At 41.0% G+C, this 17868-nt stretch overlaps 2 protein-coding genes across 3 annotated transcripts in view; one reads left to right on the forward strand and one right to left on the reverse strand.

Annotated features, from left to right (window-relative positions):
* The first annotated feature begins 94 nt into the window (after window positions 1-94).
* On the forward strand, window positions 95-9217 carry MALSU1 (mitochondrial assembly of ribosomal large subunit 1). The gene is made up of 4 exons (XM_075492992.1): window positions 95-301; window positions 2306-2484; window positions 5498-5579; window positions 6809-9217. The coding sequence occupies exons 1-4, from the start codon at window positions 112-114 to the stop codon at window positions 6985-6987; spliced, it is 630 nt and encodes a 209-aa protein (XP_075349107.1). The 5' UTR covers window positions 95-111; the 3' UTR covers window positions 6988-9217.
* Window positions 9218-12806: 3589 nt separating this feature from the next.
* IGF2BP3 (insulin like growth factor 2 mRNA binding protein 3) overlaps window positions 12807-17868 on the reverse strand; it is a 118529-nt gene continuing 113467 nt past the window's right edge. For both annotated transcript variants that reach the window (XM_075492986.1, XM_075492985.1), the window contains 3 exons: window positions 15771-15902; window positions 14272-14385; window positions 12807-13330 (listed from right to left, as the gene is read on the reverse strand). In XM_075492986.1, coding sequence (XP_075349101.1) covers window positions 13229-13330; window positions 14272-14385; window positions 15771-15902 — 348 coding nt within the window. In that variant the 3' untranslated portion in view covers window positions 12807-13228. The remainder of the gene's footprint in view (window positions 13331-14271; window positions 14386-15770; window positions 15903-17868) is intronic.

Here is a 17868-nt window from a genome sequence, read left to right on the forward strand (position 1 = left end):
CCGACCGACGGCAGGATGAGCCAGTAGGGTGAGAGGGGCGTCTCCGCCGATGGCCAATCGCTGGGCGGCAGCCGCGGGGGCGGGCCGCGGTGTCGGAGCGCGGCGGCGGGCATGTGGCGGGCGGTGTCGGCGGGGCGCTGGCTGCTGCGGCCTCTCCCCGCCGCGGCGGGGGGTGCCCTCCGGCCGCAGCCGCCCCCCCGGGTGGCCGGGGCTCCCCGCGGGAGCTGCGTGGTGGCGCGGGGCGCGGGAGGCGGCGGAGCCGGGGCGCTGGGGGCGGTGGCGGAGCGGCGCCAGGCGGCAGGTAGGGCCCAGCGAAGGGCGGCCTAGCCGGGAGGGCCGAGCTACCGGGGTAAACTAGCGGGTCTTCTCCGTGCGCGACATCGGTCGTGGTCGTTCTGACTTCCCGCTTGGTACTTCGTTCTGGTTCTTCCATGATTGTTCAGCTTAATCGTTCTCGAGGTGTTCTCGGAGGGCTCCCGCGGCCTCACAGCGGGTGAGGGAGCGTGTGCGTCGAGCAGGCCCTCCCCTGCTAGTAAGGCAGTGCTCAAGCGCCCTCAGAGTTGGTAACTGCGCGGGCGTGAAGCGCCGGCTAATGCGGCATTGCGGCCTCCGCGCGGGGTAAGGCGCTGGCCTGGCAGGCCCAAGCGTGGTCGTGAGGCGGCACGTCAAGGAGGCCCCTGACCCGAAGGCCCTGGGCTCTGCCCAGCGCTCTCCAGCTCTGTGAAATAGTGCCCTAAGCGAAATGTAACGCCGCGGGAAGAGAGTAACCGCTTCGAACGCATGGGATCTCATTCTGCAGCTGCTGGAGGATCCTGGGGGTGCCTAATGCGATGGAATCGCCCTTACCTTGGCCGAGACCGCAGGCCTCAGGGTCATGGCGTTTGCGCTGAACCATCATCGCCTCCGAAGACCTGCTGTGAAGTGAGGAGTTGGTGGCTAGCGCAGACCAAGCCTGTGTGTAGACACATACAGGAACTTTTGTGAGAATAGTGGTGCCGAGTTGGAGGTGTGTTTCTCTGATGTACGCTCGCAAATAAATTTCCCTGTATAGATAACAGTTTTAGCAGCGCGATGGCTGGTTACAGGTATAAGCTTTTTGTGTACAGAGCTGGTTTGTTGTTGTAGCTGTTCAGCAAATCTTCTCCAGCCTGGACCTGACCATGACGTTCAGTGTGGCAGAGTGTGCCTGGGTTTGTTTAGACCATTCGTTCTCTAAGTAGGCACTAGAGACTTCACATGTGGCTACCAGGCAAATATTTAACTGTTGTAACTGCTGCGTCTGGAGGAACTGTGGCCACTGCTAATTTTCTGCATGTGTGACCATAGCAAAAGTTGAAAGAGTGCATGAGTCCCTAAGCTCAAAGGCTTTCATTTACAGAGATCTGATCCAATTTCATATCCCCATTCATGCATATAATTATATGTAGTTATTGTTCTTTTGTTTGGCTTTTTCTTTATATTGGTAAATATAAAGCTTGGCTTTATGCTGATGCTCGGTCTGCACTAACGTTCACTTTATAGTGGCAGGCATGCATTGCTGACAGATTCAAATTATGCCTTAAGTATGCACACAAGTTGCATCTACCATCTAATTAGGGCAAATTAGAAAGAAACTGATTTCGTGGTGTGAACAGAAAGTAGTTGCACTAATGTACTAGTTTCTAAGCTGGCTTGCTTAACCTGTTGAAGGACTAAAGCTTTGTCTATAATATCATAATCCTCCATGGCAGAACAGGCTAGGGAAAAAGAAAAAGGAATGGTTTTACGCAGCGTGAAGATAAAAAGTACCTTCAGACTGCATCACATCAGCTCCATTTTCAGTATATTGATTTCATCTACTTAAGATTTTAGAGTAATTTCATCACCATTTATTATCACAGGCCTGTTGGAAAGCATTGTTCTGAAATATTTTTAATTTTGTCTTCTGTTTTAATGATGTCTATTGAAGTACTCAGGTTTCACTCATCTTAATTGACAAATATCCAATGATAGCATTGACTCTTAAATAGTAACAACAAGAAATAAGTAAGTTACCTAAAAGAAACTTTGATGTTTGCTAACTGCTATATGTAATGATAGCGTGTTATTTACAAGAAGAGTGCTTAGTCTCAACTTTGATGGTTTTAAAGGTGATTTTTAAAAATCTGCAGTTCGTGTTGCATTGTCAGTATCAAACCAGACTCCACAGTGAGTGGCTAGCTTAGGCTATAATTCAGTTCATTGCCATTTTATGTCTTCTTAAGTGGTTGATTTTTGCAATTAAAAAGATAAATTGCCACTGTGTTATTTTTTCTGCCTGTTCCAGGTACTGGTCTTCAGAAGTTCAACATTGACTTCGTTGTAGCTCTGCTGAGGCAAGAAAATGCTAAAGACATCTGTGTCATCCAGCTACCTCCAGAAATAAAATACTGTAATTATTTTATAATTGTGAGCGGATCTTCAACACGACATCTCCATGCAATGGCACATTACATGCTGAAAATGGTAAGAGAGTTACCGCTGCACTCTCTGGGTTTTGGGGAATGGTTTTAAATGTTGTGAAAGGAATTTCCCCAGGATTGCATGTATAAGGGTGTACCAGGCAAGATGAAACTAATTATCCTTATGTCGTTTAGTCCTGAATCTAGTAACTAACTGTACTTTTTTCCTTTAGCAATACTACTCAAAATTGAGAGAATACATTTTAAAAACAGACCTCTCTGTATTTAGCACAGTGATGACATTAGCACAGTTTGGTGGCTTGAGCAAGAGTGATGTGAAATGGTGATAACGACCTGTGTCCACTTTTGTCTTCCGTCCAGCAAGCTTCATAGCTATTCCCACTCGTTCAAAATAGCTTAATCTGGCTGTTCTCAAACCCTAATCCCTAATATTTCCAAGTTCTCAGGTATATTGTAAGGCTGGAAAAAAGACAGGATGTTATGAGGCACAGGATCCGCTTGTGGGCTTACTAAAGCAAACTGTTAGTTAATAGTCACCATCCTGTGCATGTACAGGAGGAAAGGAGAAGCAGCAGCAGCCATCCTTGCAGAGAAATCTTGCACTGTTTGGCTTTGGTGGAGCGTGAGCTTTTCAGTACAAAAATAGAGGTCAGAATAAAAATACAGGTAGAGCTTAGAAATAAGGACCAGACTCAGGGAGGGAGAAACTTTATGGCCAGAAAAGAGCCAGCTGACTGTTACAGAGCACAGTGTGAGAAATATGACTAGCCCCCACCTTGATCAGCTGTCTACTCTTAACCTGTAGCTTGCCTTCTCTTCATGCACTTTCTTTCCCTTCCTGACCCCATTTTTGCTTTGGCTCTTGGTCCCATTGGTTTCAGCTGTGAGACTTGAGGGGGGGAAGGAGAGAGGGGGACATGGTATTGCTTTTCAGTGCCTTTCTGAGCAGGTGAGGGGAGTTTCTTTTGCTCTCTGCAGGAACTGATGTATCTTTGCAAACTAAAATTTTGCCTCAAGTTAGAAGTTGTATTAGTGTGATTTGAATATACTCAATTTAAGTGCTTAATATGTACTCTGTTACTTGTATAACTTGCTGGTCTTAAATCGACAGCTGTCCATCTCCCCCAGATCAGGAGAGATCAGTGAATACCACCCACCCTGCAAAACATGCCTGTGCTACAACTGGCTGCTCCCTCTGGTGGCTGTAAGAGCAGCTCCTTTGCAAGGGCAGAGCCTCTGGGGAGATGTGGCGTCCTCCTGGGCATCCTGAGAAACCGGGAAGCCTGGCCAAGTACTCGGGAGTGGCTGAGCTTGCCTGGCATTGAAAGTTTTCTAGGCAAAAAGTAAGCTGAAGCTTAAGATGTAAAGCAGAGCAGGTGCTCAGGAGTGCTGCTAGGCAGCTGGCTAGCTTTACCACTACAGTATCTAAAATGTTATGGTAATGCATGATGTACACTAAAATGCAGAGAAGCTCGTGTGTAGCATGAGGTCTTCCTGCTTTTCTTCCAGTAGTTTGTAGTGGGCAGTCTCAGCTACTGCTTACCCCTTCCTGTCTGGTTTCATGTTAGAGGAAGAAACTAACACTTGGCTTTATTATAATCTGTTCACTATTACACAGCATTTAAAGACAAGGCTGAAGGAAACTTGTAGTGGAGATCAGCCTTTCCAACCTCTGTTACATAGCTGATGGCAGTGTGTGCTGGGCTCTTTAGTATTTTAAGCAGACTTTCAGAGAGTCTTTGACAATTACCTGCTTTTGAGGCTATCTATCTCACAAGCTATCTTAATGAAAGGAAGGTAGAACTAGTTCTGAATTACATTTTGAAAATTCTCCATTCTGGTCTGCAAGCTGGGGCCATTGGCCAGCAACTAGCATTGTGTGGGAAAGACCAGGAACAGTTGCATTTTGTGATAATTGCTTTCCCACTGAAGTAGGACTCGTTTGCTAGCCAGCCATGCTGTTACAACCTGTTATTTTGTATTTTGTCTTTCATGGCAGAAATGACTGTTAGAGCCATGCAGTTTCACTCTCTGTTTCCTTGGGGCCTTGTGCTGAAATAAATAATGTTTGGGTTTTTTTGTTTTTTAATTTCAGACTGAAAAAGGTTTCCACTTTTTTTGATTGGCTGCTTCAACTAGGAATAAGGTAGAAATTTGAATAAAGGAGCTCTGTGAAGACGCAGTTAACTTCATCCCATTTTTTTTCTATTGATGCTTTTTGTAAAGAAATGAGTAGGTTATGGTCAGATCCAAAAGAGGCAGTACTTAAGCCTCTAGTTATCAAATTTCTTCAGCTCTGGTGGCTGCTTAGGTGCTTTATGTATCAGGTGGGGAGAGCTGGGCCTCTCAAGCTAGCATCTACAAAAGCTACCGTGTTACATAGGGAACCAACTACCCTGCCCTAGCTGAGCTTTTGCAGTCCAGCTTCGAGCTACCCTCTCCCCTCTCTCAGTGCTTTGCAGCTTGGAAACCTGTGTGCCAGCTGTGTTTTCCCCTATCTTGCAACGAGTGTTGAGAGCGTGCTCTCAAGAGGCAGGAGGCTTGTTTAAATGCCTTCCTCGTGGCATGGGTTGAAACCTGTTTTCTCCCCACCCCCCTGTCTGAGAAGAGGATAAGCTTGGCATCTCCATTTCTGTGTCCTTAACTAGCCAATGTAAAACAACAATGAAAGGTTTCTGAAAGGAAATAAAACTTAGTGGTAATGGCAGTTACAGGGAACCTATAACTGAAAGACTAATGCTAAACAACTGATTCAGTATTCATCTTGAGAAAAAATGGACACCTATAAAATTCATGGATAAGTGTATGGGAATTCTGAGCATTAGAATTCCAGATTTGATGCTAAATCCCCTTGAGAAATCTGTACTTATTTTCTGCTGCTGCAAGTGTATATTATTCTTTTTTGTGCAGACCCCAGAACCAACACTGAGTAATCTAACCCATTTCAGATTTAAAATTACTCTAGACAACTCAGCAAAGTCCAGCTTATCTGCTAGGTTTGAGTGCTTTTAAATAAATGCAAAGTATTTCATTTTCTGCCATTGCTTCTCTCTCAGTACAAGCATCACAAAGAAGAAAGTGATCCTCATACTCGAATTGAAGGGAAAGAGACAGATGACTGGCTGTGCATTGATTTTGGTAAATATTTGTGAATCTGACAAATATGAAGTTCTGCATGAGCTCTTTGTGGAAGGAAGCATCTCACAGTGAATGCTGGTTGCTGTGGAGAGTTCACAATACTCTGCTGTTTTGGAATTCCAGTTGTTGTTACTTGAACTCATTGGGATACTAAAGAAATTTTCACTAAAGATCTTTGGCACTGAGAAGAAAGCAGTAGCTACTCTTCAGTGGCTAAAACAGGTCTTAATAAATTGAAGATAACAGTAGTGGAAAGTGAAAAGCTACTTCAGTCAATTTTCTTAGGTTTTTATAACCCCTGTCTAGGCGAGTGGGGGCTCTTTGTATGCTGCCTTAGTAGTGAACTTTTGAACAGACTTTGTCACTGTCCGGATTATACCATGACACAGGGTAAAACCTCAGTCCTAAGAAATTGAGTTTAATTCTTTATTCTACAAGTGTGAAACTCTCTACACAAACGTAAAAGACTTTGCATTCAGAAAGCATTCCTCCTTCACTGCTAGGTCTAGAATCTCACCCTCTAACTTTGTGTTTTGGCTTAAAAGAGAGCATGGGTAGGTGAGGAGCACTGCAGCCAGTGATGTTAAGCCTTGGTTACTTAACTGTCCAAATCATTGACTGTAATAACTGAAAACTGATTGAAATTTCAGGCCATAACTAGAAAAAAGTACATTAGAAGTACCCTGGAATTAATGTTCTCTACTATTGTTTGCACAGAATTAATGAAAACCTGTAAGAAAAACCTTATTATGTAAAAGTTTGGACCTGTTTCATTAGAAAAAAAACCACTGAGAAATATGAGCAACACACCTAAGGAAAATTACTTGTCTATAGCTGGATGTTGTTGGTAATATAGGAAAGCTGAAAGTCCAGCTGTAACGTTAGGGAGGGGACTCTTGCAAGTAAAATTTCCTTCTGCTTACTTCCTTGTGTCCCCTAGAAGTCACAACTTCTTTGGTCTGGAGTCTTGCAATAGTGTTTTAATTTAAACCAGAGTATTGTCTTTCTCATTCTCCTGGCTGTAGTCTTGGAGTCTTTTGAAGGACTGACCAATTCCTAACTCTGTTCAAGAACTGGAATCAGCAACTTAAGAAGAGACCTCCATCAGCTGACCAGTTATATCTAGCCAGAGTAGGGGGGTGGAAGACTTGAATTCTTTTTGTGCAGTTGGAATTGTAGTAGTGCTTTACAGTTCATGTTAATTTATTGTGAATTTCTCTTCTGTGCAGGTAGCATAGTGATGCATTTCATGCTGCCAGAGACACGAGAGGCTTATGAATTGGAGAAGCTATGGACTCTCGGTTCCTATGATGACCAGTTAGCACAGATGACTCCACAGTCACTGCCAGAAGACTTTATAATTGGACTGACTTCTAACAGCAGTGATCATCTCGAGACAAGAACTTAATGCAGCTGTGGGGTGGAAAAAGAAACAAGTGTATCTTCACAAATCTGGGAGACATGCAGTCTTGATTACTGACTTAATAGTCATTACAGTTGATCAGTACAAAACAGGGTATTTATTTGATGTGCCTAGGTAAAGTTCTGAACAGGCTACAAAAATGATCAGAATCATTAGAATCATTTAGGTTGGAAAAGACCCCTAAGATCGAGTCCAACCATAACATGTCAAAGAAGGAATCCTATCGTAAGGGAGCTTCCTGGGGGAGTCACTGTCTCAATGGAGTTTGCAGTGAGAAGAGTGAGGCGAAGACAGCTGCTTAAACTACTTCCCTAAAACTCATGCTCAGCCTCTACAATAATTGTTTTTCTAGTATCTTTGAAAGACCTGCCTGTAGTGGCACTGCAAAAAAGACTTAAGTGCTGCAAGGAGAAACTATGTAACATAGTACAGTTTAGATGAGGCTTCTTGTGTTAAGCCATTTGCTTCTAGTCACAATAAAGCAAGTCATGCTCCGAGTTGAGGGAGAAGAGGAAACAGACTGGTGTTACTGACCACATAAGAGCCAAGAGCAGCAGTGACAAATAAATGTGTCTTGAGTTAACAGAACAGTAAGTCAGTTTTTCAGCCAAGGCCAATCTGTGTTTAATAAAAAAAAAAAATCAACAACCTGAAGAGCTTCAATTCCTTGTCTTCATGTTGAAACATTCAGCTTATTCTAAGTTTGTATTTGGCCCCTCTCCTGGTTTTCCTTGCACCTGGTTTCTGGAAAAGGACACTGAGGCAGCATGCTGTGGCAGTGTAAACCTTCAGCTCCTTTGAAGTGGGGGAAAGTAGTTCTAAAGGAAACCCTTAGTCACTGAGCATTACTTGCTGCTAATGGACTTTCAGAAGGCATTGTGTAGTGTGTTCTTAGTCTGCCTGCTGCATGGTCTAATAACCAGTTAGAAGAGCTTCAAGATGGTAACAAAACTTGGCCATGTAAAACAAGATGCTTTTCTCCACTACAGGACAGGGCTTTCATCATTAGATTAGGATCTCTTCCTTCTGGAGAAGCATGCTCTGCCATGCATGAGAAGCAGGAACCCTGAGGGCAATCACCTTTTTCACCCAAACTACTTGAAGTTCTGTCTGCACCTCTTCCCTGCACAGCAGCTGCTGTTTGTCATGCTCAAAGAACATGACCTTGGTTTTTGCTTATGTGGTTGTGGTGTTTAGGGGGAAGGAGGTGTGTGTGTTTGGTTGGGTTTTTTTGTCTTTCAAAACCAAAAAACCTTCTCCCTCATTTCAGCCTGTGTTTTCTTGCTGTGTCTAGCCTCCGTTCTTTCAGGAATAACTGCCCCTAAGTTCACCTGCTCTTTGATACAAGGCAGCAGATAGTTCTGCAAATTAAGCAAGGAACATTTATTAAATGTAGTTGAACTACGCAGATAAACATCTTTGCCCACAAAATAAAAAGTATTGGTGGTAAAGCTGACTGCAAAGAAAGATATTCAAAATGCTTCATGATACTTGGCAATAAGTAATCCACATGGGGGAAAGATAACCTTGGCTGTCTTACAGAGTGATGGGTTCTAAATCAGGCACTTCCTCCTAGGAGGGATATGTAGGAGTAACATTGGATCATTCCCTGAAACCATTTGCCTTTTACTGCTGCTGCTGAAGATAAGTAATACTAGATGAAGAGAGGCAGATTCAGCAAACATTACGCCATTATATGAACCCACATTTAGTAACCAGAACCGCATACAGTATCCTGTCTTGAAAAGCACAGTAACAAAAGAAGTGCCCAGAAAAGAACAGCAAGAGATAGGGAACAGCTTCTGTGTGAACAGACTAGGACACTTACAGCTGGAAAGGGGTAATAGTCTGTAAGACAAGACAAAAAAAAAAAATCAAATTAACTGAGGAGACAAAACCCAGTAAAATAAATGAAAAAGTATGACTGAATTTACTGCAAAAGCACATTGTGAAAAGGAGTTATCCACTGATTGCTATTAAATAATCGAACTGCCAGCTCAGGAAAAGAACTTTTTCATCCCCCCATTTAACAGAAGCAGTCATGATCTAGGTCAAGCTACTGTGATGCCCTAGCCAGGTGACCTGGCTGACTTGGTGAACCTTTGGCCTGACCCTCTTAAAAGCTGGGATCTAGGAATTAACAAAGACAGTCTGGAAGATCAGTACTATGCAACATTAAACCCCTTTTGGAAGGAAAACATTTGGGAATGGTTTCATTTCTACTGATCAGGTGATTTCTGTGTAAAATAAAAATACTGAGCAGCTTGTCCAATGAGTCTGTAGATTCATCCTGTACAGAGGCGCATGCAGGTTTGGCTCTGTGCAGGGTCCCTTGATGATGGGGTGAACAGGAGAAACAATTACCAAGGTGAAACTTTTGTCATCATTTCACCAATTTCCTGCACTGCATTTGAGTAACTTTGTTATCAGGCAGCATTTGCCTTCACCAGTTGAGCTAACATCTCTGTTACAGCCCAGCTTGAGTGCTTACTCCAGAATTTTTCACGTTCATTTAAAAATCCTATGCCCTAGTACCATGTCGAGACCATGCTGTCCAGCACAGCATACATGCATTATTTAATGGAAACTAATACAAAGAGCACATGCCTTTGAAATTGCAGCTTAGGAATAAAAGCTTTGGAAGGTTAGAAGCAAATAAAAGCATCATGATTAAGCAAATGCTTAAAACAGTCAGGGGTTTAGCTGTCACAAATGCACCAGCGATACAGAGGAAGGCTTAACTTCTTATGTTGCTCAAATGGCAGGGATGCCAGTTCTGAGAAGATAGCTCAATATTGGCATGAAAAATGAGCTTAGAGTTCCCTTGTGAAATGCAATACCCTATGTAGTGTTTTCTACAGACATAATTTCTTCAATTCCTTCTTTCTGCTGGTTGGTCCCAGTAAATGAGCTGTGAAGACAAGTGGGAGGGTCCAAGAGTTTGGAAAACAAGTTTGGTTTTCCACTCCTCTTTAAAAGCTCCGGAATTATATTATTCATGATGCTCCTTCATTCCCCAACCCCTCCCTCTTACTCTAAAGCATTCAGTTAAACAATTAGTCTCATTTCTATTCCAAATAATGTTAACAAGTATCTAAATGGAGAGGCGATACCACCTCCCTGGCAATTGGTGTGGGTTTGGGTGGTGGTTGTAGGAGCAAGATACAGGTTGCCATCGCATTTGCTTGCTAGCGTGACTGGTTCTGCCTATCCAAGCTTCTAGGGCCGCGTTCATTACACAGCTTCATCACACTGACAGCACCAAAGTAAAGACTAGGTAAAAAGCAGCCAAAAAAAAAAAAGTTTAACTACAATTCAGATCTTGCTTCAAGCCTGTTAAAGATTCCTTCATGTTTGCCCTGGGTCAGGACTGTTCAATATACATCCCTTCCACAGAAAACTGGCCTAAATGATCTGCATGAGACTGAAACCATGAGCTATAGGTTGTACTACAGACTGTATAGCACTGTTATATGAGAGGGAGAATTGTAAGCCACAGAAGTCACTGCTTGTAGCGCAAACATTGTAACCTGGCTGCTGGATGGCCTAGCAGCTATGGAGTACCTGCGGGTGACTGTTCATCCTTATCCAGTTATTATTATGGACAGAAAACCAACTTGATCAAAGCACCACAAATACTTAGAACAGTCTGTCCCTATGCCTCATTAGTTTAAAAAAACACCACACAACTTTATCTGATGATAGGAGTTAAACTCTTTATTCCATTCAGAGGCATCTGGCAAGTGGAGCTGCATTGGGGGGCACATTACAGATGAAAAATGATCCATACTTTGTGGATATTGAAATCATTTACAGTATTTACTTTCTAGCTATTCCCAAATACTCCAAATTACCAAGTCTCAATTGAAAAGAAAAACATGATTTACCATACTAAGTCTAGAAATTTAAGAGAGATGACAGTATTTAAATCAGCAGATGTAAATGCAGCGCCTATTTGTAAAGTAATTTTTATGGAAAATAATGAAGTCAAATCCTTCTCAAATGTTAAGAAAGGAACATCAGACTGACTTAAGCCTCAACAAAAATTAAAAATGCTATGACTTTTCATACTTCAGTAATTTTAAATTCATTGTAAGAAAAAAAATTATCCTAAAGGCTAGATGAAGGTCACTGTCAAAAAAGGAAAAGAAACTCATTTTTCTTTGCTAAAACTACAACATAAGTTTGTGGTTTTTAAACCAATTAGTAAAGAAGAGATGCAGGAAAAACACTTCAGACCATTTTCAAAATTATCTAATCTGTACAACAATGATCTTTGGGAAAATTATCTAGTCTATGTAGTAATGCCTCTATTTCAACATGAACCTAAGAGGTAGATAACAAAATGATGAAACAAATGTTTTTGCTCGTTGTGCCCCTCAAATCAGTGCAGCATGGTGATTCTGATCATCTCATGCACAAAAAACATCACAAAAAAAGGTTCAGAGGTAATAGCATGGCTCTGTCGACCACACACATACAGGCGCGCACACACACACACACAGCAGTCTTTATGCACCATGTGTTGCCACATATTTTTTTTTTCTTCTTAAACTGAGGTAGACTGAAGTTTATTGTAGAAACTTGAATGTGTCACTATTACCACAATCATCATTCAAATTACATTCGGAAATTAAAAAATTTGGTAACTTTCCTGTTATCCCTGCCTTTTGACATTTTTTTTCTTCTCTAATGGTTGGTTGCAGAACGTGCATAAATCCTGCTGCATCTATTATAAGCCAGGCTAGAGAGGTTGTTGGTTTGTTTTTTTTTTTTTTTTTCTTGTAATAGTTTTTTAAAACCTTCAAAGTGGCTTAGTGTGGCCCATAACAGCGGCTGGATATGTAAACTTAGCCTTTCATTATCTTTCAATGTGATCAAACACTGTTTGACCTTCCCCCATCGTGGTAACTGAAAGCAGTATGATGTGATCTGCAGACAGCAGAGACCCTCATGGCCTCAAATATGCTCTAGCAGATCAAGTGTTCTATCAAACTGAAGATGAAGCTTGCTCTTTGAACAAAATGGCAAAGTCCAAATGGGCTGCAAATGGTTAAATGTAGCATTATTAGGTAGTGATGGTCAAAGGCACAAAGGGTTCATGCATTCAATCAAGTAGCACAAAAAAAAAATTCAGCCTCTTGCAGCCTTCTAAATTTTTCCCCCAACCCCAGCCTCTTGCCATCACTTCCTTGTCCTGTTCCCAAAAAAGTACCGTCACAAACTTTTTCATCCCATCTTAAAAGAAAACTAAACGGCATTGCTGCTATCAGAATGTTGGCATCATTCACTATCTTTTGAACATTCACTGAATTTTTTTTTTTTAAACAAATGATGGTGTTGAAGCCCTCAGAAAATCTGAGGCTATGTTTTTTTTACCCACCTTACTCCCATCAGCCAGCAGCTAGAAGTGCTCTACTATATTTTTTCCCCGATAAGTCTGTAGTACTCCTGGCTGGTGGCTGATCAAATTTTAATTTTTTTTAAAAAAATAAAATGCTCAAGAACTATTAGCTTTATAAAGTATACAAAATACCAAAAAAAAAAAAAGCAAAAAAGGAACAATTTCTCATTGAGGTACTAAATGCCTGAGGTAGTTTAGTAAAATGCATATTTATCTTTTTATGCCCTGGCCAACACCATTCAACACTTCCCTTAGGTTATTCATGGCAGTGTTATGTAAAAATGCAACCAAATTCTTTTTAAAAAATGCCACTTGTTTCAACATTGGGACTAACACTTAAACTCTTGTCAATACCCTTGCTCTAACCCTAGCCCACCCGCAATCCCACCCTCCAAATGTGTTTCTTCTTTTACAACTGGACCTATAAGAGCAATGCCTTTTCTTTTTTTTGTTGGTTTTTTTTCTTTTCTTTTTTTTTTTTTAACCAGTGAACTCAGAAGAGAAAGCTTCATTAAACCAAGTTCTAAAATTGTTGGGGAATAATAAGAACAATAAAAAAGACTAACGAGTTTATGTTAAATTGTGAGAATAGAACAAAAGGGAAGTGAAGGGGTCCTTATTTTAAAGCTGGGTTTCAAAAGTTTGAGAGAGCCTAAAGAATACATTCTCAGAGACAGCGTTCAACGGTTGCCTGGTCCTCGAACAGGTGATTGGCTTGGTGGATCTTCTGCATATAACTTCAACAGGTGCTCACCACCCGTCTCTGTCGCACAGTCTGTCTTTGGTCTGGCATCTGTCTCTGATGGGCCATTTCCTAAACCTTTATTTTCGTCTTGGCTGAGGCTGTCCGCTTTGCAATGTTTTTTGCTGTTGCTGCTGCCTTCTTACCTGAGCCAGTATTTCCTGAATTTTTCTCTGAGCAAGCTGAAGGACATAAAGAAGAAACAACCCATCATGATGCCATGCTGCAGTGACTGCTGTTTACAACTGACTATAGATACTACTGGGATTAAGAAAATCTGGAATAACTAAGTTCCTAGTACTGACAAGATTACTCATTAGTTAAATACACTTGGGTTAGTCATGATCTACAAATTAATTTTTAATTTTTCTTCTTTTTCCACCTACCACAACTACCCACATGGTCAGTTTTCACATCTGTAATATAGAAAGCATGAGCACAGGAAGATGACTACCAACATTAAGATTATTGAAGCTACAGGCTACTTTCATTTTACTCCTCTGGAGATACTAATGTTTTATAAGAACCACTGTTTTAACAGAGAGTGGACAATTTTTTTTTTTTTATATATACCGGAGGATCCAGAAGGTCAGACTTAGAGGACTCACCAGCCCTCCCATCTCCTTTCTGAACTACAAGTCACCTGTAGCAAGGTCTCAAAAGGCATTGGTCTGAACTAAGAGGTAAGTGAGGGAAGCAATCTTGTGATCCTTTTCTTTATGATATTAAATCAACAGATTGAGCAATGTGGACAAATTGCATATATACGTGCAGCTCTTGCCAGGTACTATGAGATAGCTTGTATCTCCCTTCTGTCTGAATTTCAGTCTGATCACAACTTGGGTTTTCTTTTGCTTTGAAAGTTTTAGCAGTGCCAGACCCTACATATATTGGTAGAGAACTTAAGATGACTGTTTTACATATGCAAAAGTGCAATATAATTATAAGTCTCTCTCACAGGCATGAGGAAGGTTTAACACAGCAAGACAATTACAGGAGCCTGGCAAGCAGTGCTTTCTGTATCCTGAGTAAAAGTCTTCTATCCCTTGGCTCTGCATGTGGATATAAAAGACAGACCATGGAAACATCAAGGTAATACAGAAATTCATTCCAGTCCTCCTACCTGGCATGCATAGAAGTGACCAGTTATTTTCACAACCACCTGATCATTTTCATCAGGTGTCTGGTCACGAGGGACTACAACTTCTGCACTTGTCAAGTTTTGAAGCTCATTTACCTATAAATAGATAGTAGAAGTCAGAAAATCTTAAACAAATATCCCACAACCACCAAGCCTCAAAGATGCTGCTGACCACAGAAACATCATCCTCTAAGTTTAAAAAAAGAAACCCACTAACAGAAAGCATCTTTGTGCAGCAGTGTGCACTTTGCAAGATGAGCCTCTTGTGTCTCTAACATAAATTAGCAGCAAGTTCTCTAGGTTTGTAGAAGTGTTTTAAAGACTAAATACAACACACAGAAGGTGTTAAATACATGACTTAAAAAAGCAAATAGATGCCACAGTGTTTACAGTTGAGTTTACAAGTTTAAGGTCAGAAAACTCATACAATGTATAACGTAGGGAAGAAAAAAAAATGTCAAAGTATTACATTTTTCCTTGAAAAACCTCCACAAGATGTCCAAACAGAACAAGTGTCCAAATTATTTTCAGTAGCGTATCAGCTTCCATAGTGTTAAGTAGAGGTACGGTTAGAGTCTTTGTCCTGTTTACACTCATTTTATTTTAGAAATGCATTGCATTGTTTAATCAAAAACGTTTTAGATTAACTACTTTTTGGAGATGTTTATCCTTAAACCTCTTACCACTGCAAGTAATGAAAGAAGCCACGTTGCCTCCTGACACTTAACTTCAAGACCCCATTGTACTCAAGGATGGAGACCCAAGACTGAACCATTTCTTTGCAAATATCAGCTAGCTCCTGACTTACAACCATATGAAAATACTAGAGTACCAGCACCTTTTCAGAATTGAATAATCTCAGTGATGTTATTTTATGCAACAAACAGAGCCTAAGGAATCCATCAATTAAGTTTAAGCAAATCCCCCCCCCCCCCCCCCCCAATACTGAGGTCTGAACATGTCTTAATTTCCTACCACTTATTTAGAAATTATGCTTTCACTTAGTTTTGGCCAGAAATGCCACCTCTGGACACGTTGAATTTGATTTTAATTAAACAAGATTAGGGAAATCTTTTTGCAAAATATGGCATAAGCTAAGGTTCACAGAAGCAGGTCTTGAGTGGGAACATATTCATTCTAAATGGAAGAACTACATTTCTATTAATAAGAGCCCTGCAGATCTGACTGGGACTATTGATTTTTGTTAGCCTTTTTTTGGTTGGTTGGTTTTGGGTTTTTTTTGGTTTTTGTTTTTTAAAGATGAAATAAATCATTCTATGAGATCGGCTTCTCTTGACTCCACGCTAGAAGAAAGGAAAGCTTAACAAATACAACTAAGAAAATAGCACCTGCTTGAAGTTAGCACCTAACTTCAAAGGATCAGCTATTAGTTAGCTAGATGTTTAAGCCTTAAACATATATACACACTGAAATAAGAAACATAACTGAACAACACTAAAAGTTTTATTTCAGCTACTTACTGTTTTGCCTCCTTTACCAATAACTCTACCAGCAGCATAGGATGGCACTTTTATATGAGCCTCAAGTTTCACTTCTTCTTTAGGTCCAAAGAAATTTTCTTCTTTAAGTTTTCCATAGATTCTCCCTTGAGCCTGCAAAAAATGCTTTCAGTTAGAGAATGCGCTTATTGAAATCTAGTTAACTTCAAGAAATTCCACAGAAAGGAGAATTCTCAGTACACAACCCTGACAAAGCATTTTCCCCAATAAATACAATAACTATTTTTCTAAAAGAAGTCTTTATACCAAACTAGGAAGTACCGCTGTCCAACTTTAAAGACTGCTCTGTGATTCCTTGGTTTGTCATGCAATTTAACAGAGATCATTATTATGCTGCTTTTCAGTAGAAATATTGCTTTTAAAAGAAACCATTGCATCTCTGTAGAGGTAAAGGGTGGTGGAGAGAAGAACTGTCCGGCTGAAGCATTTTTTGTTACACCCAGAAGCACAGAATGCAATTAATTGGCTCACAAACCCATTCTTTTAAGGATGCTAAACTGGAAAAAAAAAAAAAAAAAAAAAAAAAAAAGAGGCAGGCCACCCCACCCCCCCCAAACAAGTCATAGCATAAAGACTCCAATTAGAGAAAACAGCTTATTTTTACAACCCATTACAACATATTGTTTAAAAACAAATGAATCTGAGCTTGCTTAATTTTCTAAAGTGAAAAATCAAACTGCCTAGATCTAAATAGCACCATGGGAACAGTATTACTCCGAGTAGCACACAGTTCCCTTTTCTGGGGAACACACAAGTGCCAGGCAGCAAGGAGAATGTCCACTGAGACTAAGCTCATGAATCTTGCTGACTTTTAAACACATTATTTCCTTATTCCCTGCCATTCATCAGTGAATTCTTGAGAAATGGTAACCAGATCTTCTACTCTGCACCTCCTAGAGGCATCATTTCTGTTGAGATACTGAAGAGAGATGCTCTGTAAAGACCATAAACCGAGGACTACAAAGCCTTTCCAGTTCAGATTCTTTATCAACTTGAAATCACAATCACCAGCTCTGTCACTGCATTAATGCTAAATGCAATGATCTTACAGGCCACCGCTGCAATGGAATATGAAAAGTCCAAAGAGATTACATGATGTGATAATCATTTTAAATAGTGACAGCTTATTTTATCTTCTTTCTAGCTCATGTCCTAAAAGCCTACTCAAGTTCATGCTACTCTAGAACGGGTAAGATGAAAGACGTTTCGTGACCTTGGAGCTGAAAGTACTCAGTATTTTGGGTAAGTCAGACTCCACCTGAAGAATATGGAAAAATCTGGAGTGCATGGCTTTGACCTAGGTGTGATACTGCAGGTCGTGGGACCCTGTCACAGAGGACAAAAGCTATCATCTTTCCAGTGAGACGAAAGACTACACAAAAAAGCTGTACAAAAACTCAGTACAACTACCACTTTCTGGCACCATCAAGAGCCCTGGAATCAGAGATTCTTGCTCCAGGAGAACACTTCAAAAAGGTTTGCCAAGAGCAGATAAAATACTACTCCCAGCCATCATCTTGGGCTGGAGATTTTGAAATTATTTCCAAATTTGTTAGAGACAGACAGTACCCAGTATAACCCTTTTTATTTCAATAGCAATGCTTTTCATGTGCACCTTGACAAGCTGCACAGGCTGCAGGGCTCAGTGGGAGAGGTACTACAGGAAAAATGCAGGCATTACTGCTGAATTATAAAGCAAGGTGGGATGTTGACTTTTTAAAAGATAGTAGATGTATTTCCAACATCCCAAATCTTTCAGCTCTTGAAAAAGTCTTTAAGGACAGGAAACAACCTAACTGGGCTGCAGCTCCTTCACAGTAAAATAGTGGCTGAAATATGTTGTCTACACTAGATTCCAGTTCGCTTGCATGTGCCCCAGATCCAAGGCAACATGGTCATCTCTGAATATTGGTGTCACGGGTATGCCTAAACTCCAGGGAGCACTGCCGCAGAGGCTGTAAACAGTGGCATGTTCTCTTCCCCTTGCCTTGCTAATAAATAGCCCTGCATACTACAACATCCTCAGGCTACTGCAGCTGAGGAAGAAAGGGGTGCAGCC

Source organism: Mycteria americana, chromosome 2 (assembly GCF_035582795.1).
Source record: "Mycteria americana isolate JAX WOST 10 ecotype Jacksonville Zoo and Gardens chromosome 2, USCA_MyAme_1.0, whole genome shotgun sequence".
NCBI lineage: Eukaryota > Metazoa > Chordata > Aves > Ciconiiformes > Ciconiidae > Mycteria > Mycteria americana.